A 27809-nucleotide genomic window follows, 5' to 3' on the forward strand; every position below is an offset into this window, starting at 1 on the left:
CCCCCAATCAACAGTGGCTCTCGGGGTGGCAGCGACCCCAGCTGGGGCTTGGTGACTTCCTGAATGTCCAGTCTCCCCCTTCCCTCGTGCACGACCGGCGATAAAAGACTTGGCCATTTAGCACAGACGCGAGCCCCGCGGCCGCTCGGCCCCCCCCCGCCCCGCAGGCCCCGCCCGCCCCGCCCCGCCGGGCCCTGAGGCGGGCGAGCAGGGGGCGCCCCCAAGGACGCGGCCCGCGAGGCTGGGGGCGCTGCCGCCCTCACGCTCCCCCGCAGGAGGCGGCGCTGGCCGAGGCAGGTGTCCCCCGAAGAGCCCCCGGCCGCCGCCGGCCTCGAGACAGGCGCCCCCCCCGGCCGCCCCGAGGGAGCCCCAGGGAACTTCACAGGGAGAGGGGTCCGAAGGCGACGTGGGGCCCACGTAGATGACATAGGACCTACAGGTTTAATGCAAATTTTTAAAGAATCTGCTTTCTGCCATGCGTTCCACAGTTCAGGACGTCTCCCAGGGACAGCGTCACCCCGAGCTCCACCGGGGGTCCCGCCGCTCCCCGCCCCGCCCCGCCTCCTCCCGCCGAGGGCCGCCCCCGCCCCCGCCCCCGCCCCCGAGTTCGTCCCGGCCTGCCCGCGCCCGGCGTCGCCCCTCAGGACCCACCTGTCGCCCGGGTGCTGCCCAGCCGAGGTGCGCGCGGCCGCGCCCAGCGCCCCGTCCCGCCTCGCTGCCCGCCGCGGAGGGACACGACCACAGGCCCCGCCCGGGCCCGCCCGCCCTGCCGGATCTACTTCCGCCGCCCGCGGAGGCCTCCCAGGAAGCAGCCCTCTGAGCGCAGGGACCAACCAAGGGAAAGGCCTGGCCGCCGAGCTTCTTGTTGCCTGGCAACTGGGGACGGGCCGTGACGCTATTGGCTGGTGCTAGCGATTCCCGCCCTCAGTGGGCGGAGCTTACCCCAGCCTGAAGCGCAAGGCGGGGCTTTGAGCCGGGGCCGCCCTGGCAGGAGGAGCTTGAGCTGGCTGTGAGCAAATGTCTGCGCCGCATTCTGGGGGCGGGGCCAATCCGGGGTTGGGGGCGGAGCTGGCGCCGCCGGTATTCCGTTGAGGGGGCGGGGCCTGGGCGGGGGGCGGAGCGTGAGCGCGGCCCGGGACCCAGGAGGGCGCCGTTGGTTGGTGCGCGGCGGAGGGGCGTGTCGCGGGCCGCCGTTGGTTGGTGCGCGGCGGAGGGGCGTGTCGCGGGCGCCGTTGGTTGGCCGGCGGCGGGCGGGGGCGTGGCGCGGGCGCCGTTGGTTGGCCGGCGGCGGGCGGGGGCGGGCCATGGCCCTGCTGCTGTGCCTGGGCCTGAGCGCGGCGCTGGCCCGCGGCTGCCTGCACTGCCACGGCAATTTCTCGGAGAAATTTTCCTTTTACCGCCACCACGTGAATCTCAAGTCCTGGTGGGTGGGCGACATCCCCGTGTCCGGCTCGCTGCTCTCCGAGTGGAGCCAGGACACCATGAGGGAGCTGCACCTGGCCATCCCCGCGGAGATCAGTGAGTTCGGGCCCGTCCGGCGCGCCCCGGCCGCGCTCGGCCCCCCGGCCGGCCGCTCACCGCCCCTCCTCCCGCACCAGCCCGGGAGAAGCTGGACCAGGTGGCCAGCGCCGTGTACCAGAGGATGGATCAGCTGTACCAGGGGAAGATGTATTTCCCGGGTAAGGGCGGCCGCCTCGCGAGCGGGAGACCGAGGCCCGCCCGCCCCGTCTGACCTCCTCTTGCCGTCACCCGCCAGGGTATTTCCCCAACGAGCTGCGGGCCATCTTCCGGGAGCAGGTGCACCTCATTCAGAACGCCATCATCGAGAGTGAGCGGGCCGGCTGTGGGAGGGAGGGTCCCGCAGGCGAGGGATGGTCCAGGTGGGAGTGGGCGCCTGGCATCTTGCAGCCCGGCGGGTCTTAGAGCTGCCTCCTGCCACCTTTCCGACTGGCCCCTGGAGGCGCTCTCGCAGTGGCTCGCGCCATGCCAGGACAAATGGGCTGGACCTGGGGAGGTAGGCCGAAGCCCCACGCCCGCCGCCCATGCTCTTGTCCCCGCACAGGCCGCATCGACTGTCAGCGTCACTGTGGTGAGTCAGTCCCTGTTCAAGCTGGGGCCTCGGCAGCGCCGCGGCAGAGGTGGCGCTGGCTGCGGCTGAGAGGAGCCCGTGGCCAGCTCTTGTGTGTTGCAGGCATCTTCCAGTATGAGACTATCTCCTGCACCAACTGCACGGACTCGCATGTCGTCTGCTTTGGCTACAACTGCGAGTAGGGCTCAGGCGCTGTGTCCACCTGGGCTGAGAGTCCACTTCTCCAACCCCTCCCTGGCCTTTCATTACCTGGTGGGGATGGGTGGACATCTCCCTACACAGGCCCCCTAAATTGGGGCTACTTTCCCCACACACATACCCTGTCCCTGCAGGTCTTCATCTCAGTGGGAAAAGGCTGTGCAAGGCCTTCTTCTTTACATGTGAGTCAGCCAGCTGGGCTCAGGGAGGGGACCCTGAATGTGGCCACTTGGCCCAACTCCAAACCTGTTGTCGCTGTCATTGTAGAAATGAGTGGCACAAGTAAGTTCCCTTTCCCAAACCCAACGCAAAGTTTTATCAGATGCCGTGTGTGTGCTTGTGCGTGTGCACGACCTTGAGGGTAAGTATGTGGTAGGGGACACCACCAGGAAGCAGGACTTGGCCTGTGCTCAGAGCCCCAGTCCCTTCCTTGTTCCTTGAGGGTCTCTGAGCTCAGCTTGCACAAAGGGGTCAGATCATCCTGGCTAAAGTGTCCCTAGTTTGGTCCTACCCATGCCCCAGTGGGTGGTCAGGGCAGGGGAGGACCCCTAGGATGGACACTTGCACCAGTGGAGGGTCCCGGGGTCTATAGGCATACCTGACCTCAAAGCTTGGGGCTAACTAGGGCCCATGGTGTCTTTCAGAGAGGACACCAACACAAGGTAAGGCTGCCTCTCTAAAAAGCCCTGACCTGGCCTCCAAGGGTGAGGGGAAGGGTGTTGGGGGTGGTCCTGTCTGTGGGGATGGGTGGGGGCGTTGGATAAGGTGGGCACAGCCGGGCAGGGCTCTCCTGTGCCTGGGACATGCTGGACATCTGGGCATCACTTCTGCAACCACACCCATCACTCACGAATAAACACGAGCTCCTCCCACCTGGATGCAGAACCACCCCGGCCTTGTGAGTGACCCAGAGGACAGAGGCTGTAGGGACCTGGGGGGGGGGGGGCCCTCTGGTGGCAGGAGGCATCTAAGTTAGGCACCAAAACCCAATGGTTTTGGCCCAGGCTTCCCATGCTTTGACAGCCCAGTGATGGGGGTGGTGCTATCACCTGCCCAGAGTCATCTTAGGGACAGAACATGCAAGGCCTCTGGGCTTGGCTTCTGAGGATCTGCCTGCAGCCTGTTGCATGCCCCAGTTGGGAAGAGGCCCAGGTGCCCAGAAAAGACCCCTAAGGACGGTGGGAGGGAGAGACTGGGACAGCAGAACTGAGGGCATCCCATGTCTCCCACAGCCTGATGTCACCAAGCCTCACGTGTCTAGAGCCCCCACACCTGACCAACCTGACTCTGGAAAATGCCTCCGAGTGCCTGATGCAGCACTGATGGCCACACATGCAGGGCGAGGACGCCACAGGACTGAACCAGCCAAGCAAACCCACTGCCACATTGGGTCCCCCAAACCTTCCTGAGAGCTGGTGGGCAGGGCAGCGACGAGGGTTTGTACATATTGACACGGGGGAATAGTTGGCAGAGCTATTTAATGGAATGATTAAATGTCTCTGACATTTCTCATCACGGAGCAGTCCTTGGAGCAGGGAGAAACCTTGTTGGGGCTCAGGCAGGATGAAGGATCTAGGCAACCCCAGAAACAGGCACAGGGATTAGCTGGCTTTCTGGATGACTCAAAGTGAGATTGTGGTTTGGGGAAAACCAAGGCCAGCCATAGTACAATTTGGGGTTCAGGTCCTAGTGGGCTGAATCTCAGCCAGAGGGACACAGGAGCGGTCTGCACTGAGTACTCACGGTGTGGCTTAAGCTACAGGCTTCAAGCGGCTGGCCTAGGGCTTGGAGGGGTGTCTGCAGACAGGAAGACTGGGAATCAGAGACCTAGGGCTGGAAGGTGTCCGCAGACAAGAAGACTGGGGAATCAATGCAGCCAGAGGTGACTCTGTGAACATTCCCTCTGGCCTGGGCTCTGCCATTCTGGGCCTCTCTGGGACTGCTCTCCAAGCCTGGACTCGGTGTTCCTCTGAGCTTCTAGTTTCCAGCTTCACAGAAGCATTTCTGTCTTGGTCTGCGCGGCTTAACACTTGGCGTAGACGCTGTAGATCCAGGGCATCACGAACACCCCACACAGCACATGTCCTCCTGGGGCCCGATGGGGCCTGGCGGGTGGTGGGTGGTAGTCAGGACAGCAGTCTGGGGATTGCCAGTGTGCGGCACAAACTTGCTGTTTCAAGGTCTTAAAGGTCGGATTCTTTGTCTTCACTTGAGGGCGCAGGCGAGGGGCTTGGCCCGTCACAGGATGCTCTGACTCACCCCACTGGGCAGGGGGCGCACACAGGGTCCCTGGGTCTCCTGGCTGGTGTTTTCAGACAGATGGTTTCCGGGAGGAACACCGGGGCCAGGCGGTGTCTCTCCCATTGGGCGCCTGGAGGGCCAGCGTTTAGGGGTTTAGTGTGGGGGCACATCTGTGTTCACCTTGTCTTCCGTGTTCTGGGATTCAAGCTGGAGTTGATTCAGACTCCATCTGCTGGCCCAGCCCGACTTTTCTCAAATCAACCTGCTGACCCAGCCAGTCTCTAAGTCATCTCTGTCCCACCATGTAAAGCCGGGAGAAATGAGGCAAATTACAAGCAGGGCCTTCCTTCTGGCACCTGCTCCTGCCGCTTACCCAGCACATCCCATTACCAGTGGAGTTCCCAGGGAGAGGAAGGACTGCTGGTGGAAGCTGAGAAGCCCCAGGGGTCAGGCAGGATAGCCCTCTGTCCACTACCACCTGCGCCCAGGAACTTGGATGGGGGGAGGGAATCCTATCACCCCCCCCACCCTTCCCCCACCCCAGGAGACGAGGCACATCGACAAGGTTCTCCCATTGTGCCGCGACATTCCTGAGGGCACCCCACAGCCCTGGCGCTTCGAGAGATCAGGGACTGCGTGAACCCGTGGCTACAGTGTGAAGACACCTGGCCAGGGGAGCACAGTGGCACGGGCACAAGACCCAATAGGTGATAACATCTGTTTTTGCAAGTTTATTGGCTCATCTGGACACAAAATCATGACAGCAACGTGATATCTCTCTCCTTTATACAGGAATGTTGATAGCAAATTCTTATATAACACATCATACAATTTTGATATTCTAGAATCACTGCACAGGATTCTGTAATAGATTACATGCTAAAGTGACAGTTTTCATCAAAAGGAAAAGCTAAAACGTCATTGAGGACCATCATCTGAGGAAGGTTCTGTCTCACAGGGGTGGGGTAGGCTGGGCCGCCTGGGGTCCCCCGACCACCTCCCACCCCCGCCCATGAGGTGCACAATAGCCAGGCTGCCCCGGGACACACGTGCTTCACCGGGAGGACCTGGGCCGGGAAGGGCCCTTCGGCTGCTGTGGCATAAAGTGGGGGCAGCCCTGTGGAGTGTTCAGTGACAAAAGGAGACCGGCACTCTGGCACGCACCCCAAGCAACACTGACAGAGACACACTTCTATGAATGAGGACAACGAAAATCAATGAGGTCAGCTCTAACAGGGGTCCTGTGGATTCCCTACACTCGGCGACACCCCGCCTTGGCATCCACTGAGTTCCTTCCGTGGCAGACGAACATGGGGGGTGATGTGGAGAACGCTATGGATGACAGCCTGCTGTTTCTCACCAAACGTCCTGGGGACACCAAGACCTGACCTGCAGCTGCGAGGTGACATCCAGTCCCTAGTTCACCCCCGAGATGCTGCGGGGCAGGGTATTTGGGGAGACTGTGGGACTTGGACAACTTCACAGAAGCAAATGTGTGGGGAGCCTGTCCTACCCACTGAAAGCACCTACCCTAGGCCCCCAGGAGCTGGCCGGGATGGTGGCCCCGTGGGCCCACCGGCAGCCCCCATGCCGTGAGCAGTTAGCTCTCGACCCCAGGAGCCCCGCTGTTCTGGGGACTGGAACAGGGCTTCTCGCCAGAGAGTGGAAAAAGCCAAAGTGAAAAAGACGACAGAGATCAATGAAACACATAACCTGAACGTCTAAGTGGTGGACGACAGTGGATGTAACGCACGGGCTGGTACAGTACATGCGACAGGAACTGCACACACGGTAGCCACCTCCCCCGCGTGTCGGCTGCGCGGGGCTCGCGGACAGCACTCAGCACTGGGCCAGTGTAGCTTTCATCTCCTCCAGCAGGTTGCTCAGCAGCGTGGAGTCACTGCACTTCCCATCAACTGATACCGACTTCTCACCCTGAGAGGAAACCCACGACAGGTATTTTCAGTGCTGTGGCACTGGAGCGCCCGCAGCCTGGGGCCATGCAGCATGCAAAAGACAGGCCTGCTCCTCCCAGCAGCGAGCACCATGGGAGGGGCTCCACCTCAGGACCCGCAGTGGGGGCAGCAGCTCAGAGGCCTGAGGATGCTGGCAACAGTCGTGCTGCCCTGGGGTGAGGTGGGCAGGGGTGGGCTCACCTTCTTCACCAGGAGGCAGACGTGGTGGCCCTGGATGGAGCGGCTGTACATGGAGGCGCAGGAGTCTACCCGCTCCACAACTGCAACGGAGCAGGGGTAAGGCACCACAGATGATGACACGGCAGAGCAGGCAGGGGTGAAGCCTGCCCTGGGGACTGGGACAGTGCAGAGCAGGGGCAAGGCCTGTGCAGGTCCCCTTGGGTAGCAGAGGGATAATCCCATGTATGGAAAGGCCGTGTGATCTATCAGTCACATCAAACCCCTTACCGGAGAAATGGTGGTAAAAACAGATCTTTGCCAGAAGGTTCTGGAAGGACATAGTAATGCCATCAACTTTGATTGAGCTCATACTCAGGTCTCCAGACTCCAGCAACTTGGCAAAGGCGTCACTGTGGAAAGGACACAGAGGCTGACACCAGGCAGAGACCCCAGCTCCCGGGCAGGCATTCTCCTTCTACGCCTGGAGTTTGGGAGGTGTCCAAGAGTCTTAAAAGATGTCATGGCTGAAGTGTGCCCCCAAATCCATAGGTTGAAGCCCTAATACTTTCAGGACCTAAGAATCTTTGGAAATGGGGCCTTTAACAAGGCGATTAAGGTGAAGTGGTTGCTGGGGTGGGCTCTACGCCAGGCTGACCAATGTCCTGGCAAGAAGAGGAGATAAGGACTCGGACACGTACAGGGGATGATGGGTGACCTGAGGACAAGGGAAAAGACGGCTGTCCACGTGCCAGGGAGAGGCCTCAGGATAGACCAACCCTGCCTGCACCCATCTCCAGTTCCGGCACTGCAGAGAAGGTGTGTTTTGGCCGGTGGGGTGCGTGAATAAACCAGACGGGCTGACATGTCAGATGACTCGGACTTCATGTACTAACTACAGCTGGCGACACGACACTCCGTCTGTGGCCTATCACACCTCAGGTCCAAGGGCACTCTGAGTTAAGCGGCCCACAGAACGAGGTGGGGCGGGCAGGAGGGTGGGCGGGCGCACACCTGTAGCACGGCGTGGTGATCATGTACGAGGTGCAGCGAAAGAGCAGCGTGAAGTCGAGCTTCTCGTGGGTGGAACCCTCATCGTTCTGCAGGGAGCAGGGCACGGAGTAAGTGGGGAGTGAGCCCTGTGGAGCCTCCTGGCCCTCAGGACACAACCTGGGGTCCCGGGGATCCCAGCCTGCAGAGTGGGCATAGGTGTCGTGCGAGCCTGGGTACCTTGGCGATGAAGGACAGGGTCCCCTTGAGTTTCTGGGCCATGACAATGCTCTGAATGGTGAACACAAGCTGGGCCTCGTTGGAGATGCCTGGCGAGGATGGCAGGAGCAGGGCCTAAGTCACACCGGGCGGCACAGGGGCAGAACAGAGGGCCCTCTCCTGTCCCCCATCTTAGGCAAGGGCTCAGTCACGGCTGAGGACGAGTGGAGGGAACAAGATTGAGGGGGACCCCGGGGAGCGCCCAGGCCGGCCCTCACCTGGGGGCAGCTGGAAAGGCACAGGGACACCGTCGTGCACGGAGGAGCCCTCTGGCCGGGTCAGCTTAGTGTTAAGTGAGTCCAGCACGCTGAGCTCCATGTTCTTCAGGAAGCTGTCGCTCTGGTTCTCCAGGACCACAGACACAGTCACCTGACTGTCCTTCTGCAGGCTGCCCTGCACGTCGTATGTCTGCACAGAGCACGGCCAGGTCAGAGGAGCGGCAGAGCCATGAGACCCCCCTCCCCCCGGGGACTAAATGAAGGGCAGAGAGAGCACAAGTCTCCATAACCTCCCACCGAGAGAACCAGCCTGTTTTTTGTCTGTACTCCCAAACCATTCCTGTCCGTTCTCTGAAAACCATGTCCGCCACCACGTCAGCCCCTGGTCCCACAATTGCACAGGGCAGAGAGCATGCTTGGTGTGGGGTTGTTTTCCCCAGAGCGGCCTCCACTGGGGAGTCCCCACCCCATCTGCCCCCAACTTGCTCACAGCACTCACCATCTTAATGTAAGAGTTTTCAGCCAGGAGGCAGTAGCTGGACATGGGCTGGGGACAGACAGTTCAGTTGAGTCACCAACTGCTTCACAGGGCACAAATCAGTCCCATGTGACTCGGGACTCAGGAAGGCACCCCACAGGGTGACTGACACTGGCACATGACCCAGCCTGGATAGCAGCCCCTCACCCCCCACCCCCAGCACTGTCAGGTCCTGCGTGGACCCCATGCGCCCGAGGCAAGGGAGTCCCTCACCGGGAGAGGCTCCTCCTCCACTGCACCGTTCTCCACGGGCCCTGAGGCTTCCTCACTCAGAGGCTTTTTCTTCTTGGATTTCTTCTTGTCTTTGGATCTCTCCTCCTTCTTCTTGTGCTTCTTCTTCTTATGCTTGGAAGATTTCTGAGACAGGACAAGGCAGGGTTGGCAGATGGGGTCCACACAGGAGGCCCCAGAAACACCCCAGGGAAACCATCAGACAAGTGCACCAAGGCCAGGATGCAGGCGTGAACTACTAAGGACTCAAACATGATGGCCCAACACTGGGAAACACAAGGTATGAACTTGAGATGAAACACGTCCACACGGTCTGTCACGCGTGTTCGCAGCAGCACAAGTTACAATGGCCAAGGAGGGCAAACTACGCAGGTATCCAGAGCAGGTGTGCAGACACCCACACAGTGCCCCCGCCCCCATACCTGGGAACATCACTGGCCATGCATGGGGGGCTGCTCTGACACTCGCCACCACGGGGAGGGACCCAGGACCCTGAACACGTGATGCTCAGGGAGAGAAGACAGACACATGAGGCCACGCCATATAAGTCCACTGATGAGAAACGTCCAGGACAGGCACAGCCACAGAGAGTGGGTTCGTGGGGCTGGGGAAGGGATGGGGGTAACTGCTGAGGGAGACGTGGTTTCCTTTTGGGGTGATGGAATTTTCTGGAACTGGATGGTGGTAAGGTGTGTGAGGTGCAGCTTGATAAAGCCGTCATGAAAACAATATCTGTAACCTTGGCAACAGGGGAAACCATGGTGGCCCAGGTGGTGGGGTCTGGGCAGCAGGCAGGCCTCCTCTACTTGGGGCCTGGGCCCTCCACAGCACACGCTGCAAGCCCCTCACCTTGTCGGGGTCTGCCTCCTCCTCCTCCTCATCCTGCTGCTCTTTGCTGGGCTCCTTGTGCTCCTCCTTGGGGGCAGCCAAGGTGCTGATCACCTCGGGCTCCTCCTGCGGGAACCAGGAGTGAGGGCTAGAGGGGCTGCTGGGCTCAGGAACGGTGGCCTCCGTCCTCTTCCCCCGCGAGTGCTCTTGTGCAGGGGACACCCCTGCAGTGGTGAGTCCAAGCTGCCCTGGACCCGCCTGTCCCTTGGCCTCTTGGTCCCACTGGCAGATAGGGGCTGACCAGACAACGGAAGTAGCTGGCAGAGGCGGGAGGATGCCTGGTCCGGGGGCTGGCTGGAAGCTGAGTGGGGTTTACCATGAGCCATCAGGCCCCACCTACTAACGTAAGGGACCTCTCAAGGCTGCTGCACAACTGGGGGGCATGGGGATTTGTGCTGGCTGCCCAGCCATTTCCAGTCTTGAAGCCACTGCCTGGAGAGACCTTCAGACAGACCGACCAGGTCCAGACCTGGGCCCCCCAAAGAGTGCCCTGGCATCTATGCAGCCTTAGGCAGAGGCAGTGCCAAGAGCAGAGTCCAACATCTGAGAATGGAGCAGCTCTGCCCAGGTTGCAAAGACCCCGCACCTGACCCCAGGCCGTGTGGGGCTGGCACGGGCTGTCCCCTGGCTCTTACCATGGTCAGGGCTGGGGCAGCAGCGGGTGGTGGCGTGGTGGACAGCCAGAAATCCAAGTCCTCACCCTGAAACCACAGGAAGACAAGCCCATGGCCAAAGGAGCCCCCAGCAGGCACAGGACCCGCATTATCCAAGCTGTCTGGGAGCTGAGATGCCAGCGGGGGGCTCGCACAGCTTGGTCCAACAGTTGTCATCAGAAGAACAGCACCCTCAAACACATCCTCGGGGAAAGACACATTGTTTCCAACAGCAATGTTCACCAGGGACGATGGCTGGTCACCGCCATGAAGGACCAACACGGGGTGGATGAGCGCAGGGAGACTGGGGAGCGGCGTGCAAGCCTCCTCCAGGGCCTGCCTCCCCGTGTGTGAGTGAGCGTGCAGCATGGAACGTGCCGGCAGCAGGCGTCAGCGGGGGCTTGTTTCACTCTCGGTGACAAGATGGTGAGGGCCCAGGGCCTCCCCCGGCTGGACTTGGAGCTTGTACAGGGCTCTCTCCCCGAGCGAGTCTCCCGCCACTTGGGGGAGGAAAACAAGACCCCCAGGTTGTTACCTTCTTCTCACTCTCCCGCTTCTTTTCTCGCTCCTTTTCTTTGTGCTTCTTCTCTTTCTTCTTGGGCTTCTTGCTCTTCTTTTCCACAACAGGGACATCATCCTTCTCAGGAGACTTGGAGGTCTCAGCATTTCGGTGTTTCTGGATGGGCAGCTTCTCACTGTCGGCTAAGGGCCTGGGGTGGAGAGGCCAGGTCAGGAGGGGCATGACAAGACTGGCTGGGTGAAGCCAGCGGGCGGGCAGCAGCAGGACTAGGGGACAGGAGTGGCCTGGGGTACTGGTCTCACCAGGATTTGCTATCAGAACAAGGGCATGTGTAGATCCCAAGAAAAACTGGGGTTGGGGCTTAGGTCCTATGTGGCCTTCTTCAAACCCAGGCCCAGTGATCCAGTGCAGGCAGGGCCACAAGCAGAGAAGGGGGCAGCCCAGATGATGTCAGGGTGAGGGGATGAGCCTGAGGGCTCTGCCTGCCCTCCCAAGGTGCCCAAAGGCATGGAGTTCAGGGCTGCGTGATGCCCCTACAGTAGCAGGGGAGAGGGTCCCTTTACAAACGGGCAGCGCCTGACTGAACAGTTTCTGGGACAGCAAGTGACTAGAGGGAGACGGGGCGGGAGTGCACTAAGCTGGGACACCTCATGCTTTGACTGCAGGTGCCTAGGGTGAGTCTGTCCTTACAGGAGTGGCAAGAGCAGCAGAGGGGGCAGAGTCACCCCGTGCAGGGATTTGGCTGGACCAGCCACGCCTGCCCATCCCCAAGCAAGGCCCCAGGCTGGTCTCGGCCACACCAAGGGTCTACTCCAGCACCCCCTTGGCAGCATTCTGACCCACACCCCTAGCACGGGAACCTCCAAGCCCAGGCTCCCATCCAGCCCCCACTTACTTATCCAAGTCAATATCCAGGGCCCTATAGGGATCATTGAGGTCTTTGTCGTCCTCGTCGCTGGGCAGAGCGTTCTGGGGGAGGAGAGGGATCTGGTATCCAGTTCAACCAGTCCTGGCCCTGGCCCTAGTCTAACAGGCCTGGCTTCCCAACCGCCCAAAAGGGCCAATGGCCCACACCTATGGGGAGGTCCAATGCAGGGCCAGGCATGCGAGTGGGATGCAAGGTAATGGAATGAGGATGGGAGCCAGGGAGGGGGCACCACTCATAGGCCTAGATCCCCGGTCCTCCTGTCCCCTTATCCTGGGGCACAGGGCAGAGGACAGGGCTCATAGCCTCCCAGAGGAAGATGGCCTCTGACCACCTGTGCTGGACATGGGTGGGTGGTTCAAGCACAGCCGGGAGCGACGAGGAAGAGCCTGTTCCTGCCCTTTGTGGGGGGCATGTGCGCTGACCTCTGGCATCTCCTCTGTGACAATGTCCACCTGCTGCGCCGGGGCGATGTCCTCATCGCTCTCTGTGTGCAGTGAGCTGTGGCGCCGCGTTTTACCCCGCTTCTCCTTCTCCTTCTTCTTCCTCCTTTTCTTGTCCTTTTCCAAACGCTGCCGGTGCCTCCGCTCCTCCTCCAGTTTCACGTACTGGTCTGACATGGGCATGCCTACAGGCGGCAGCGTGCAGAGGGCCCATGTCGCATCCCCCACAGACACTGCACTTGAAGGGTGAGGGAATGGTAGGCCCCACCCCTCTGAATGCCAAGGAGCAGCTGGGCAGGAGGTTGGGGGTGAAAAGAGGGAGAATAGGCACAGCAGGGCTGGAGCCTCCACTGTCTGCCACCTCAGGGCATGCCTCGGACAAGGAGCCAAGATTGGTGCAAAGAGGGGTTCACACCAGCCCGAGGAGGAGGAAGGCTGGCTTGAGGGCATCTGGGACCTGGAGTGTGGGGCTCCCCAGGTCTGAATGGTCATGCAAAAGCTTGCCTGGTACTTTCAGGGGCACCGAGAGGTCAATTCGCACCACAGGTATGTGCTCCACGCCTGGCATGTCCTGGTACCTCTGCAGAAGCAAGTTTTAAGGCATCACGAGGCAAGGAGGCATGGAGAGGGCACTTCCTGGAGCACAGCTCCCCTAGCGCCGGGCACGCATGCGTGTGAACAACTCAGGGCAGTTGCAGGGTGAGGCCACGCATTTTGTCAATTTTCCCCATCTGAGCCTCGTTTTGTTTCTTTGAGTATGCGGCTTGAAGCCCCGGTGAGACCCCACTGTCCCCACCAGCACGGCTGCGGAGTCCAAAGGCCAGTGATGGACAGCACGGCCACTACAACTGGTGAGGCCTGCTCACATGTGAGCTGCAGGATTGGATCCTAAAGCTATCTTACCACAAGGACGAGAAACTGCGACCTGTGTGCTGATGGCACTGATGACATAGTGAGAGCAACTTGAAAACATGAGCAGGTATCAAGTCAGTGCCCCCCTGCAGCCTCGGGCCAGTAAATTAGCCGGACTCGGGGACCATGCGGGACTGACTCTCTTGTCATCGTGTCACGGGACCCACTGTGACACACACGTGTCTGCCTGCGTAGTGACCCCGTGTCCTCGTTGCAGTACCTGGGGGAAGGCCCCTTGAGAGTGTCTTGGGACTCGCCTTACCTTTTGGGGGGATGGGGAACTTTTGATGTAAAATGGATTGTTGGCCTGCTCCTGCTTCCGGGCTTCTCGGCGCTACAGGGACAGGAGGCAACATGCATGTCAGCGAGCATGTGGGCGTGGTGGAGGCAGTTACAGAGCAACAGGCAAGATCTCCCATCCTTGGACCCACAGGGAGATGGTGACTGATGAGGGGTGAGGGGGGCACGGGAGAAGGTGTAACAGGCAGTCAGTATTAACCCCAAGGAGTGGGGGTGAGGGCCTTTGTTTTGAGGCTAGAGGCTCCCTGGGGCTGCTCAGCTCCTGGGGCAGAGCTGAGACAAGCTCGGGTGCCATCTCCAGACCACAATGCCCAAAGGGTCGGTCAAGCCAGGGAAGGGGTTCTGGGGAGAAGCTGTTCCTTTCCCCATTCGGAGGGCAGGCGGGTGTGGAGTTGGTAAGAAATGGGGAGGAAGCTGGGAGACACAGCTGCCTGCTGTTCCTGGATATCTCAACCTTGCACGCTGGAATGAAGCCCTATACCCCAAGGCGCTCACCCGGGCTAGCTCCTCCTCGTCCACCTCAGGCGGCTGCTGCTTGGCATGTCGCTGCTCCTCGTCATGGAAGATGGCCTTGGGCTTCTCGTCCTCAGACTCACTGTCTGAGGGGGGCTCGTTGATCCAGGCATCCAGGTCCAGGCTATAGTACACAGTGGGGTCACAAGGTGGCTCCAGTCTGTGGTCCTGGCCCTAGATGCTGCCGTGCCCTTGAGACAAGGACATGGAAGGCTGGGCAGCTGCCCCAGCTCACAGCAGTGAGGCAGAGCCTGGGGCACACTGGATTTGGTACTAGCTTTACCCACATTCTGGGGATGCCACAGCATAATGCCTCCCCCAACCACTTCCCAGAGGGTGGCACAGAGGATGGGGCAACAAGACCCAGAGAACGAAAGGGTATCCCAGGGATGGTCAGTCCAGCCCACAAGGGTCAGGCACCAGCCATTCCTCCTGCCCCTCTTCTGTTGAACAGCGGGTTCCGGGCACATCTGCTCCCGCCCACTGTTCCTTTAGAGGCAGGATACTGGTCAGCCATGGCTGTCACGCCCCGTCCAACTCCCTAGGCCCTCTGACCGGGCTCATGGCTCACCCTTCAGGAATCGGAACTTTCTTCTGGGCCTTGGGAGCCACTGGGTTTAGCTCCCCAGCAAACAGGGCACTGACTTCCTCTGCCACTGGCACCTCCTTTGCCTGAAGCTTCTGGATGTGTTTGACCAACTGCAGGATGCAGGATGCCTATGTGGGAGAGGGGGAGTTATAGGTGAGTGAGAGACAATGGGACCTGAGAGGACACTGGCAGAGCGGCCTCCACGAGCAGAGGCCGGCCTCTCCCACCTCTCCCACTGCAGGGCTAGGTCACCACGACAGGCACCGCTGAGGCTCAGAGTCCTCAGGACCTCAGGTGCCAGGGTCCCCTAAGCACTGCCAAGCACTGTCGGTCTGGGTAATAGAACCCCAGCACCTGAGAGGCCAATACAGCCTCCCCAAGCTTTTGCGCAGCAGATGTCCAGGACTCACGTCAAACTGGCAGCTCTGGAGCAAGGAGAAGGCTCCCGGAGGCCCATGGCACCTGTGAGGCTTTTCTCTCAGGCCGACTGACCCCGAGTCCTGCCGATCACATGCCCTCAAACTGCCTCCCATTTGTCCACCTGCTCTGGGGCACCCCCCTTGTTGTGTTCCAACTGTGGGTGATTCCAAGGGCCTCCTCACCAGGGGTGAAGCCATGAAAGGGGATTTTCCCAGGTTCCCTGTTAGAGCAGAAGTTGGCCACCACTGGGCAGACCAACATGGACACCTTCAGAGGCCGTGCTTCCCCATGCCCCAACCTGAGCGGGGAGGCCCAGGCAGCCCTCACCCGCTCCTGGACCTCCAGGTCTGCACTCTGCACGAACTGGGGCAGCCGCTCCACCATGAGCTGGGTGACCTCCTGGGCCGCTTCCACCTCGGCAGCCTGCTCCTTCTGCTGCAGGATCGACGCGTACAGCTTGACCACATTCTGCACGTACACAGCCTGGATGTGGCCAGGCAGCGTGGTGACTTTGGGCCGCAGCATGGCCTCGAGGGTCTGGTGGGGCTCCTGCAGGTGCCTGGGGACAGCGGAGGCCTGTGAGCATGCCTGCACCTGCCCCAGCCCTGCCTCACGGCTGGCAGGGTGGAGAGCAGAGTCGGGCGCTCTGCTATGGGGGTTCTGTGAGAACGTGCCCGGCCCCACAATGGCAGCGGCGTGACCATTAGAGCAGCTAAATGAAGAAAGGTCAACAGAAAAAAGGACACCGTGCCATGTATTTGGCTGGGAGAGCCTGCAATTACCGTGAGTGAGGGTTGCTGGGAACCCGAGAAAGCCCAGCATCTGTGAGGACTGGGTCCTGAGGTGCGCTACTACTGGCTTTTTTTTTTTTTTTTTTTTTTTCGAGTCAGGGTCTCGCTATGTTGCCCAGGCTGGAGTGCAGTGGCTATTCACAGGCGCGATCCCACTACTGATCAGCACGGGAGTTTTGACCTGCTCCGTTTCCGACCTGGGCCGGTTCACCCCTCCTTAGGCAACCTGGTGGTCCCCCGCTCCCGGGAGGTCACCATATTGATGCCGAACTTAGTGCGGACACCCGATCGGCATAGCGCACTGCAGCCCAGAACTCCTGGACTCAAGCGATCCTCCTGCCTCTGCCTCCCGAGTAGCTGGGACTACAGGCGCGCGCCACCACGCCCGGCTACTACTGGCTTTTGATTAGTCCTTATGACAAAATTTTAAGGTCAAAGAAACATCCCTCCAACCAGAAAGTGTCAGAGATACTACAGTCTAGAGCCAGGGCGCTGGCAGGGAGCTGGGCATCACCAGGAGACCGAGACTGAGGGAGGATCTATGGGGATCTCCTCCAGGGCACCTGTTCAGCATCCACCCCCTAGGAATCCTGGGGTACCCACTCAAGGGGGAACTCCGCTTTACCCCCAGAGGGCCCACTCACTCTGAAAACTCCCCACAGATCCAGGCGGCCGCATACAGCACTTCACAGATGCCATTGCGCTGGGTGCTGCTGGTCACCAGGTGGGCACTGTCGAGCAGCGCGGACATCTGCGACACCGCGAACCTGCGGATGGCCTTCACGCGGATGGCCACGTCCAGCATCTGCGCAGCGATGAGGTGGCCGTGGCGGGTGCCCTCCAGCCGGGTCAGCTCCACGAGGATGCTGATATACCTGTGGGGGGCAGCGGGAGTGTTGAGCTGTGTCCAAGCACCGCTGGGCACCCCTGGCTGCGGGGGACGCACCACTCAAAGTTGGTGATGTGCTGGTAGTTGGACTGGCTACAGATGTCGATGATCTTGGTGAGCAGCTCGTCTCGATATGTGGTGCCCTCAGCCTTATCCACGTGGGTCATCAGCTTCTTGACAATTTCCATCAGGTTCTTCTTGGACACCTGGAAAGGGGGCTGGTGAGAAAGGGGGACCACCCAACCTGCAGGGGCTGGGGGAGGGCTGGGCAGGACTCAAGGAGAGGCACACACCATCCCATACAGGAGGTCGAGGGCCCTCAGCCGGATGGACTCGTCCTTGTCATCCAGACACTGCAGGACCAGATCCTTGTGGGCCTGCACGGACTTGGGGTGCGTCCTCAGGATCTTGGACATGGCCAACAGACCTAGGTACTTCACTGTGGGGATGGGGAAACATGGTTAAGCCATGGGCTTTGGGGCTGGCGTGCAGAGCAGCCTCCCCTATCTTGCCGTGTACATGCCATCTTCCCTTTTAATAATTTTTAAAAAATATTTATTTATACAAGAACTGGGGTACAGGCCAGAGGCGCGGGAGGGTGAGAGGATTCACCAGAGACAGAGCGGGGAGCAGAACAGGCAGACTGATGAAATACACCACTGAGGAGAGCAGCAGGTGCGACAGGAGAGGTCTGCCACGCCATGTGGGACCCTTGCCGGCTGGCCAGGATTGAACCGGTGCTGCAGAGGCTGTAGATAGCTTCACAGCGTGGTGCTCAACTGCCTGCGCCACCAGGGGAGGCCCCATCTTCCCTTTTTAGAGGTGTTCTGTTAGGGGGCACATTGGCTGCCCAGTTGGTCTGGACAAAACGGGTGCCTGGGACTATGCCCTTGGCTGGCCCCAAGGTGTCTTGGAAGGCAGAGCAAGTGCTAGCAAAGCCCCAGGCCAGGCAAGGACTTCATGCATCCCAGATGCCCCATGTGCCCTGACCAACCCCACACCCTGTCTCAGCTAGGGGTGGTAGACGCAGCCACAGGCCCCATCTAGGGTGAAGCTGTTTCTGTAAGTGAAGATTTACTGGTACACGGCCATGTCCCGTGGGGGTTCTCTTCAACAGCGGGAACCATGAAGCCCGCAAAACTGGAAATAGTTACTGTCTGGCCCTTTCCAGGAGGCTTGCTGACCCTCCTCTAAAGAGACAGACCTGGGCTCAAAATGATCCCCCAACCTCCCCTGGGTCATCAAAAGCCCAGGCACCAGGGAGTGGTACTGGTAGGACTCCTTGACAACATATCTAAAAAGGAACAAGCCAGGTACATGGCAAAGTGGGGGAGGCTCCTCTGTGTTCCCCAGGGGAGGACCAGGACAGCCTGAGCTAGCGTATCTAGTTAACCACAAGCACACCCACAAATCCCGTGGGAACACCAACGGCTCTAGAGATGACACATCTTGAGGCACGCTGGAGCAGGCGGCAGCATGGCTACCTTCTCACACCATTGTGCTCTCGGCCCCTCTTGTGACTCCTCCCTGGAGCCAGGCCTCTAAGGGGCCTCATGCAGGTCCCACCACCCCTGTAGACGGGAGTAGGTGCAGGGGCAGCAACTGCATGGACAAAGGCTGGTTCTCTCAACACATCTGAAGGCTGGGTGCTGGCCTGTTGATGCTGTCTCCACGGAAGAGTCATGTCACAGGTTCTGCCTTCTCTCAGGAAAGCCCTACTCCCACAGAAACTAAGGTGCAGGGGGTGGGGCCACTCACAGTTCTGATCGGAGTCTTCTATCAATATCCGTAACTTCTGAACACAAAGCTGCAAAGAGAAGATGCTGGTCACGTCTCCTATCCCAATGGTGTATCTGGCCTGAGCCCTAAGGGCCCAGGAAGCAGGGACGGGAGCGCCCACGTGCAGAAGGCACAGCAGGCATGCACATGGACATTCCAGAAACACTTGTGCACACACTGGTGGCTTCCAAGTTGCCGAAAAGTGACTACACAACAGGATGGCTTGAAGGTGACCCCTGGGGAAGACTGGGATCCAGGGACTGAGCTACATGTTATGTCATCAGAATAAACTTGAACCCCCAAAACAAAAGGTGGTCCTCCCAATGGTCTCCAGCCCACTCCAGGGATCCCTGGGGCTCTGTGGTAATGGGTGGGCAAAGATTTTAGGGGGGTTCAGGGAGAGAGGCCATTCAGGGAGATGGGAACCTCAGAGACAGGGGATGTGACACAGGTGCCAAGATGGTGACAAAGAAGTCAGGGTCGCCTGAGCTCAAACTGGTGCAAGGCAGAACCGAGCTGTCATCAGAGAACAAGCAGAAGCCATAGCCCTGGCAAGTGGGTGTGCCCACCCTTCCGTCCCTCACTCGTCCACCCCACGTGACCTTCATGTAGGGGCTGCTCCCTCCCAAGCGTGGGGCTTTCAGGAAGGGGACACCGGAGACAGAAGAAGCCCTGAGCGCCTTTGTGACTGATTCCAGGACGTACCTGGATGCTGGCACTGTGGTTAGGCATGCCGGAGGACAGAGAGATGAGAACTGAAACAGACAAGCTCTGTCAGTAATTCACCATGCTGACTTGTCCACGGAAAATAACCTGAGGAGAACTGCGCAGCCCCACTGCTGTCTATGCAGGGAAGGGCCGGCCTAGTGGCCTGACGCCTCTCCTGGGCAAGGCCAGCTTAGGAGGTGGCATCTGAGAATTGGACTTTGGGGGTTCCCTCCACCTCACAGATGGGCTCCCTGGCCCTGAAGTGTGTATGCAAACATGTGACTCCTGAGAGTGCTGCTCTCCAGTCTGGGGTCTTGGGCTGACATGGGTGGAGGTGACCATGTGACCACTGCCTGGTCGGCGGTTGGGTCTCTGTGGCCAAGAGAACAGACTGAAGCCCAAGAGCACAACCCAGCTGGTGCTCAACACCATCAACCCAGATACAGTTCACCCAGGACCACCCCTCTCTGTAACCCCAATTCTTCTACCCATGGCTAGCGAAAGGGCTCTCGTTCACCCCATTAGTCCCCATTCTCCCAGCCTCTTCCCTGCCTGAACACCTACTGCCTGCCTGCCCTTATCCTCCCAGCTACTGTCGCTGAGGCCCAGGGACATGCCCAGCCCATGCAGAGCCTGGGCCAGGGCCTGCCTCCCAGGAAGGGAGGTAGGGGGTTCAGGGAGAGAGGCCATCCAGGGAGATGGGAACCTCAGGGACAGGGGATGTGACACAGGTGTACGATGGTGGCAAAGAAGTCAGGGTCGCCTGAGCTGAAAGTGGTGCAAGCAAGGAAGGGCCATAAGGCTGGTTTCCCTGCAGCTTCAGGCAGACAGAGGTGACCAGAAGTTGCAGCCCCGGAGCCGCCAGCTCCAGCAGCCTGTTTGGGAAACCAGGCCCAGAATGACACGGCCATAAACTAGGAGACGGCCGCTGGGACGGCAGCAATGACTGGGGAGCCAGCAGATCAATACTGCTGGCCACTCCAGGTGGCCTGGCTCATTCAAATGGACCCTAAGGAGCCCCAGGGCAGCCAAGAGGGCATGCGATCCTGTCCCAAAATTGCTGTTACAGATCCCTACCCTAAGTCTCTACAGGGGAAATTGCACATGGTGCCTGAGATTTGCTTTCTTTATTTTCATATTTTGAGATTTGTTTTAGAAGAAACAAGGTCCTACTGGCAGGTATGGTGGAAGGGCTGGATAAGAGATGTCACTACTGAACCCGGGGACAGGTAGTAGCTGCTGCTGCAGAGGACCACTGAGCTCTTCACACCTCCAAGGGGCTCTAGACAGGAGGTTTCAGGTGCAGGCAGAGACAAGAACCCCAACTCCAGGAGTCCTGATACCACTCAGGCACGGCCCGGGGACTGGCCAGTCACAGTCCCTCCCACCCCCACCCAGTCCCCGGCCCCTCCGTGGGAACTCACCTGCGATCACGGTGTTCACACATTCGTAGAGCAGGGACATGGCAGATGTGCTGGAGGAAGAACGGCGCGAGGTGAAGGTGGGGAGGAGCCGCTTGAGGACACACTCATCGAGGGCCCTTGGGTTCAGCCCAGCCCTCCCGCACCCGTGCCCTCTCAGGCCAGCCCACCGTCTCTCTCACCAGGGTCATTAGATGACCCCAAGAACAGAGGCGTACCCCTGTTGCTCACCAACAGCCAAGACCACCTGCAAGGTTCCCATGATAGGGGTCTGCGCTCCTGAGCTTTCAGTTCTGAAACACCCATGAACAAAGGCTACATTCTAACTGCTCTGGGAGCACAGAAGGGGTTCGACCCCTACCTGGCTCTATGCTGACTGGGGAGCCCAAGGGACAGTTGGACGTGGCCACAACACACAGAGCATAATGCCCATGGCCCAGGTGTCACCTTGGGGGTGTGATGAGCACTGCCCAGGGCAGTGGCCAAGGAGGGTGGGGGCACTCGACGTGTCCACTGCACTGCTATTCTCACAGGTGCCACCGTGGAGCCTAGCCACCTAAGCTCTAGGTGAGGAAGCTGCTCGTCCATTGATCCTGGCCTTAGAGAGTCTGAAAATCACTGTATGTCACAAACTGGACAACTGATTATTTAAAACCAGACCTTGCCAAGCCCAGACATGGGTTTTATCCAGTGATGCCCTAACTTCTGATCCATTTACCAGCCTGGGAACAACCCCAGAGGGAGGGAGGCTGCACACAGCGGAGCAAGCAGCACAATACCTGATCCGGCCTTGTTCCTCCTGACCCCCCGACTGCCAACCTGGCTTCCTGGAGCAAGAGCTCCTGTGCCAACCCACAATTCAACCACAGGCATCCTAAGTGGCATGGGAACTCTTTAGAACATTCTAGAATTGACAAGGGACATAGTCATCTGAGGCTCTTCAGACCGCTGAGGTTTAGCTATGAGCAGGCAGGGTTAAGCAGGGTGCCTCTCTTCCTTTGGATTATTTTTACCATTTGCTCTTTCAAAATCTGAATTAAAGGGAGAAAAGCCACCAGGTTTTCTAGGGGGGCTGGCCCCAAAGGCACAGATCATTTGGAGAAAATCACACACGGGGAATTCATGTGTCTACTTCTCTGAGACTCTCCTCACAGCCCAACCCTCCCACATGCCAGTCACCCTGAAGACAGGGAGTCCAGGGTCTACCTGTGGATCAGGTTGGTGAGAGGTTCGATTAGCTTCTTGCCCAACCTTGGTTCCAAGGGGGTCAGAGCACCAAACTAGGAGGGAAAAGCCAGGGTCACTCACAGCAGGAACAGGCCCGTGTGGGTCCTTGTCTGTGACCTCGAGAAGCGCACCCCACCACACTGTGGAGGCTTCCCGCCCACGCGACTCCAACCCTTACCCCGGGCCTCTCAAGGACACGTGCAGGGGCTCCTCCACAGGGTGGGGAGGATACTCGCCAGTTTGATGATTTTAATGAGGACCCAATTGTTTGTGGAAGAGGTCATCAACTTGAAAAACAGTGGGGCGAGGGAAAGGTAGTTTTTAGGGTTGCGTCTGGCCAGCTCACAGATGACGTTGACTGCTGCTGACTGGACCCCTGTGAAGTAAGGGAGGCATCCTCAACGAGGGATGTCCCCTTCACCGGCGGGGCATCCTCCTCAGCCCATCTCCGGTGGGCACAGCTCAGACCCCAACCGCTTTGGGGGCTGCCCCCACAGGCAGCACTTCCTGGAGAAGAGGGCTGCGGCGGGACAGAGAGACCCAAGTGCAGAGGCCCCCCCTGAGCTGGTACCCCCGTGCTCTGGTCGGGCACACCTGCCACACCTACCGCTTTGCTCCTGCTTCCCCAACTAGGACCTTCTGCACCTGACATCTCCTGACACACAGCCGATCCCCGGACAAACCCGACCCGGACCCACAGTTATTTGACACTCTTAGCCGGGGTCCCCGCTGGAAAGGGACAGAGGATGGCAGGACGCCGAACAAGCTGAGGTGCGGACCAGGCTGAGACGTGGGAACATGACTCTGAAACAGCCAGCCAGAGGGAGTCAGGTGCCCCAGCGTGTGGTGTGGGCATCTGCCCAGCGGGCCTCGAGGAGGCACAACCCATGCCCAGGCCTTGGTTCCTAAACCCCACACTGATAAACAGGGCTGCAGGAGGAGGGCAGTTCCCAGGCCGGGCCGGGGATGGCAGGGGAACCCGCAGCTGGGGGGGCCACAGTCAAGGGTGTTCAAAAACGGGGTGTGTCAGACTGCACAGGGACTCCCCAAGGGGGCCAAGGGCCAGGTCTGGGGCCATCCCAGGACCCAGTGTCCCCTTACTCATTCCTGACAACACCCGCACCAAGGCCCCTGGAGACGTGCTGGGGACGCCCCGTCTTTACTTAAACCAACCAGGATCGGGGTCCTCAAGCTTTTCCTTCAGGCGGGGAAAGGCAGGGCGCAGTGATTCGGGGTACTTCAGGAAGACCTTGTACATGATCAGCACAGCCTTCTTCCGGATGTACGGCTTGGTGTGTGACATCTGTGGGAGTAGAGGTGACAGTTCCCTGTGCTGCCACTGCATTCTGCACCTGCCCCTCACCTCCCGCACCTCCGTGTCTCACCTCCCCCACCTGGAGGAAACCCCTCTCCAATTCATCTGGCTTCTAGACTTTGAGCCCCGCCAAGCACAGGGACCACATGGTGCCTGGACGAAATGGATCCCTAGGCCTGCCCTCACAGGCTGAGACCCTTCTCCTGAGCTCACCTGGGCCCACTGAGGAGTGAGGGGAGGGGGCCTAAGAGGGCCACGCGGGAAGGGGGCTCTCACATCAGCACTGGGCTCCTGGCCCTGAGGCCTGGCCCCACAGCAGGACTCTGAGGGCCTTGGTCCCTGCACAGCTCCACATGGTGCTGCTCTGAGCTCCTGCCCCTCCCAGGGACTACACTCTGGCCAGGAATGCCGCTCACCCCAGGTGGGCACACTCCTTACCTGCCAGGGCCCAGGGAGCTGTGCTGAGAAAGCTACCCTACCCTGTGGCCCAGCGTGAACGTGCCCCACAAGCAACTCAATGCTTTCACCAAGGCCACGGCACCCACTCAGGAAGTGCCCCAGGGCTCTACTATCAGCTTTGCAGGTCCTGACTGCGCAGAAGCCACCATGGATACCACGTGAGTGAGTGTCGGGCTGTGAGTTGATACGACCGTTTACAAGGACAGCCAGTGGGCCTGCTCTGGAAGCTGACTGGGTCTCGTGAGTCTTGGAGACACACGCTGGCGCCTGATCACACGCACAGCACACAGGCTGGCCAGACCATTCCAAAGACCCCCACTAGCTGGAGGCTCACTGCAGTGGCCCTGGGCCACAATTTGTAAGAGGATGGCTTGTTAAGGATCAAGATTCTGGACACCTTTGACACCAGGAACAGGGGGATTTGCCTTTGTATAGACTTAGCCAGGCGTTGTGCTGTGGCCACATGAAAATTAACGGCACCAGAGATGGAGAAAGGAAAGGGTCGCCCTGACGGCTTGCTGCTGGTTGAGATGCCCCCTCACCTACACTTCAGCAAGACAGCGACCGCTCAAACACCTCATGCAGAGCTAACCCCTGCACGACTGCCTCAAAGGTTAGATCTGAAAGCAGAATGACAGTGGCCCGAGGCCAGGCCCCACAGGTGATGAAGGAGAGACAGGGATTTGGTTTTCCACCTTATCCGGGACCCTGGTCTGCTTCTCAGGGCCAAATGACCTTGGTGTGATGTTTCAGCCTTGGCTTTCCAAACACCTGTCTGGCCCAAATCATGTGAGAGAGCAAAGACCGAGGGGTGCTGGCACACTCTCCAACTCACCAGTGTCATGATGTCGTTGGCCAAGTCCCTCGCTAGATCTGGGGTAACAAAACAGGACAGGCCAGTCAGTGCAACGCCGGTGTCGTACTGGCTGGGGCTGCTCAGGTCCTGGAAAGGGATGAGAGGGTTAGCAGGGTGGGGGCAGGGCAGGGGTTGTGCTGACTCAGCATCGCCTGGCCCTAGCATGTCCCCACTCGCCCTGCACTGAGGCCTGGAACTGGACTTGGATGACGAGTAACAAGTAGCCAGGGCCATGCTGCCACTCAGAGGGGAGTTGGACAGGTCTAGGGGAGACCCTGGGCACAGTCCGGTTCCCGGTGCTGGGGGGTTAGGCTAGTATCAGTCACCAGCTCCAGCGGTAGCTCCCTGCTTGAGAACCCCATCTAATAGGCACACATGGGGCAGTCCTCCAAAGTGGAATCTGAGAACCTCTGCTTCACTGGGTGTCTCCCCTACAATAGCTGGGGACAACTCCTCCAGGATCGTCCCAAAAGTGGAAAAAAGCATCAGCTTGACTTCATCTTTCAGGCAAACAGAAGGTGTCCCTGAGCAAGCAGAAATCCACATACCCCAATCTCTGAAGTCACCCACCTGTGACCCAACTTTGGCAGTGCCCACTGTAACTGCCTAGAGTCCTGTTTTATTTTATTATTTTTTAAAGATTTTATTTATGCATACAAGAGTCTAGGGGTAGGCCAGAAGTATAGGGGGGAATTTGAGAGGATTCACCAGAGACACAGTAGGGATCAGAACAGGTAGATCTGCTGAAATACACTGCTGAGGGGAGCAGCGGGTGAGACAGGAGAGGTCTGCTGCACCATGTGGGTCAGCATCCTGGCCGGGGATCGAACTCATGCTGCAGTGGCTGCCAACAGCTTGAAAGTGCTGAGACTTTAACCCCTGCACCACCAGGGAGGTCCCAGAGCCCTGTTTTAACACTTAGGAAAACACTGCGTGTCAACTGTATTCTAGGGACTTTCCTAAGAAGTCCCCCAAACTCCCTATATGTTATGGAGTAAAGAATAAACTAGAGTCAACTTTCCAGATTGTGGTAATGATGAAATGCTGGCTTTTAAAATTCCACCGCGGCCCAGGCTAGGTAAAGTCCATCAGAACGCACTGCACAGAACATGCCCCTGAACAGCTGACTTCCGGTTCGGTGTGCTATGGGGCTTTTTAAGGACGGAGGTCTGCAAGGAGGACACTCAGATGATGGTTGGGCAGTGAGAGCCCTAGCCAGGCCTGGGCCATGGTGTTTCAGAGTCACAGGCTTGTTGAAAATGAATGAAGCAGAGAGCTAGTGGCAGCAGTCTGTGGCTGTACGAAAACAGGCCCCCTGTGCCGGAGAGGGAAACAGGCCAAGGAGGGAGCAACAGCAGGCAGTTCTAGTCACCTGTCTAGACCTTACTGTGACAGCAAAGAGGGCATCCCAGGGTTGGGCACATCACCAATAGAGCAAAGCTACATGAGCCGCTTGCACAGATCTTAATGGGAGCAGGAAGCAAAGGAGGACTGGCTCATGTCAGGTACCCAAGCAGCCAGGGCCTTTCCACCCTCCCTCCTGCCACTCAGAGTTCTCCCCCTGGCCTCCCACCTCTCCTTCCTCTCCAAGGTCCAGTCCCACTGGGTGCCATCCACCAGCTGCTCCCAACTAAGTTCCCCTTCAAAGCCTTGTGGCATCTACAACACCTGGGCTGCTGCATGACCTGGCTGAGGAGGAGCCTCCCCAAGCCTCAGCTGTGAGTCAGTCTTCTCAGAAATATGAGTGTGGTGGGCTTGGAGCCTCAGACCCACACACTGGCCAGTGCCTGCAGTGTCTGCCTGCTCCATGGAGTTTGGCCCAGGAGCCCAGCCCACTACCAGGTTATCCCCTGGGGGCACCCACTCTCATGGGGCTTCAGCATCTGTACAGGGCATCTGTGAGTCCTGGGGCCACCAAGCCCCTAATGTGTCAGGAGACTGGAAGGGGTGGCTGGGTCTCCATGTGAAACATGGCAAAAAAGACGTTCAAAGTTCTGGGCCAAAGAGGAACCCAGTGGTCACCAAAACCCGCTTTAAAACATGAAAAAATAAATGTGGTTGAAAACAGGCACAGGGTTTGCCTCACAAGTCCCTGGCCAGGAAGGCATATCGCCTCGGCAGGTTCTCTGCCAGCTGGGAGAGGGGCTAAGAAGAGGGACGGGCAAAGCTGGTCCTCCAACTAAGAAGCGGGAAGGAGAAGAGAAGGCGAGGTGGATGGTATTTCCCAGACTCCCCTCTCGGTGGATTCTGAGGCCTTCAGCGACAGGCAGAAGACAGTTTGCTGGTGGAGGGCCTCAGGGACAGAGTTCCTGCCACCTTCAGCGCTGCTAACTCCCACACGCGAATGACAGACACTGGCACAGACAGACATTCTGGCACAGACAGAGGTGCTCAGCCGAGGGAGGACACCAACCTTGCGGATCTGGTTCGTGGTCAGCATGATGACATCAGTTCCCTCGTGAAAACACTGGGAAGCAGCGAGGTAGCCGATCCGCTGTGGAGCCGAACAGAGGAAGGTGTCAGTGGTGAGATGGGGACCGCTCATGAAGAGGCCCCGAGGCCCCTACCCCCAGGTCATTCAGGAGCCATACCAGCTTCTTTAAAACTGCAGGAGGGAATCCCCCAGGGCTCGCAGTGTGGGTCTCTGAAATACAATGATCTTCTAAGATTTGACAAATCTATTGAGCCCGTTTACTAATGTGTGATTTTGCTGGCAGCCAGGGAGACACAGTAAGTCATCATCAGCTCTGGTTTTCTTTTCTTTTTTTAAAGATTTATTTATTAATGCATACAAGAGCTGGGATACAGGCCAGAGATGCGGGTGGGACGGGGCGGGGGTGAGAGGATTCACCAGAGACAGAGTGGGGAGCAGAGCAGGCAGACTGTCTGAATATACTGCTGAGGGGAGCAGCGGGCATAGTAGGAGAGGTCTGCCACGCCATGTGGGTTGTTCCCTGGCTGGCCGGGGATCGAACTTGTGCTGCAGAGGCTGTGGATTGCTTCATAGTGTGGTGCTTAACCCCTTGCGCCACCAGGAAGGCCCAGCTCTGGTTTTCTTTCCTTTTTTTTTTTTAAAGATTTATTTATTGGCCTCCCCGGTGGTGCTGCAGTTGAGCGCTGGGTTGCGAAGCTGCCCGCAGCCTCTGCAGCACCGGTTCAATCCCCAGCTGCTCCCCGGCCACCAGAGGAGGGTCCCATATGGCGGGCAGACCTCTCCTGCTGCCCGCTGCTCCCCTCAGCAGTGTACTTCGGTCCTTCTGCCCACTCTGGCTCTGGTGAATTCTC

The 27809-nt window shown here is 59.1% G+C and overlaps 2 protein-coding genes across 6 annotated transcripts in view; one reads left to right on the plus strand and one right to left on the minus strand.

Annotated features, from left to right (window-relative positions):
* Positions 1-1273: 1273 nt before the first annotated feature.
* Positions 1274-3676, plus strand: IZUMO4 (IZUMO family member 4; the record flags this gene model as incomplete). Of its 4 annotated transcripts, XM_084250709.1 has the most annotated exons (10): positions 1305-1518; positions 1599-1679; positions 1757-1828; positions 2063-2089; positions 2192-2267; positions 2422-2469; positions 2555-2569; positions 2932-2949; positions 3171-3185; positions 3520-3676. In XM_084250709.1, 10 exons carry the CDS (start codon positions 1305-1307, stop codon positions 3608-3610), a joined length of 657 nt encoding a protein of 218 aa, XP_084106835.1. In that variant the 3' UTR covers positions 3611-3676. The 4 variants fall into 4 exon arrangements, with proteins under 4 accessions (XP_084106838.1, XP_084106835.1, XP_084106837.1 ...); XM_084250712.1 differs by lacking the exon at positions 2932-2949 and having other exon boundaries at positions 1274-1518; XM_084250711.1 differs by lacking the exon at positions 3171-3185.
* A 2691-nt stretch (positions 3677-6367) lies between these two features.
* The window catches only part of AP3D1 (adaptor related protein complex 3 subunit delta 1), a gene marked incomplete at both ends in the record, with an annotated part of 42338 nt that continues 20896 nt past the window's right edge, over positions 6368-27809 (minus strand). The window contains 29 exons of one of the 2 annotated variants that reach the window (XM_084250692.1): positions 6368-6463; positions 6685-6764; positions 6952-7073; positions 7675-7760; positions 7891-7979; positions 8148-8337; positions 8647-8694; positions 8899-9042; positions 9766-9870; positions 10440-10505; positions 10993-11167; positions 11873-11946; positions 12328-12530; positions 12850-12925; positions 13520-13591; positions 14053-14194; positions 14642-14787; positions 15407-15638; positions 16515-16745; positions 16817-16965; positions 17053-17198; positions 18518-18566; positions 19244-19293; positions 20671-20720; positions 21874-21947; positions 22131-22270; positions 23068-23197; positions 24504-24611; positions 26938-27018. In XM_084250692.1, the coding sequence (XP_084106818.1) occupies positions 6368-6463; positions 6685-6764; positions 6952-7073; positions 7675-7760; positions 7891-7979; positions 8148-8337; positions 8647-8694; positions 8899-9042; positions 9766-9870; positions 10440-10505; positions 10993-11167; positions 11873-11946; positions 12328-12530; positions 12850-12925; positions 13520-13591; positions 14053-14194; positions 14642-14787; positions 15407-15638; positions 16515-16745; positions 16817-16965; positions 17053-17198; positions 18518-18566; positions 19244-19293; positions 20671-20720; positions 21874-21947; positions 22131-22270; positions 23068-23197; positions 24504-24611; positions 26938-27018 (3354 nt within the window). The remainder of the gene's footprint in view (positions 6464-6684; positions 6765-6951; positions 7074-7674; positions 7761-7890; positions 7980-8147; positions 8338-8646; positions 8695-8898; positions 9043-9765; positions 9871-10439; positions 10506-10992; positions 11168-11872; positions 11947-12327; positions 12531-12849; positions 12926-13519; positions 13592-14052; positions 14195-14641; positions 14788-15406; positions 15639-16514; positions 16746-16816; positions 16966-17052; positions 17199-18517; positions 18567-19243; positions 19294-20670; positions 20721-21873; positions 21948-22130; positions 22271-23067; positions 23198-24503; positions 24612-26937; positions 27019-27809) is intronic. The other variant, XM_084250693.1, reaches the window with a different exon arrangement.

Source organism: Talpa europaea (assembly GCF_964194135.1).
Source record: "Talpa europaea genome assembly, chromosome: 12".
In the NCBI taxonomy this organism is placed as follows: domain Eukaryota; kingdom Metazoa; phylum Chordata; class Mammalia; order Eulipotyphla; family Talpidae; genus Talpa; species Talpa europaea.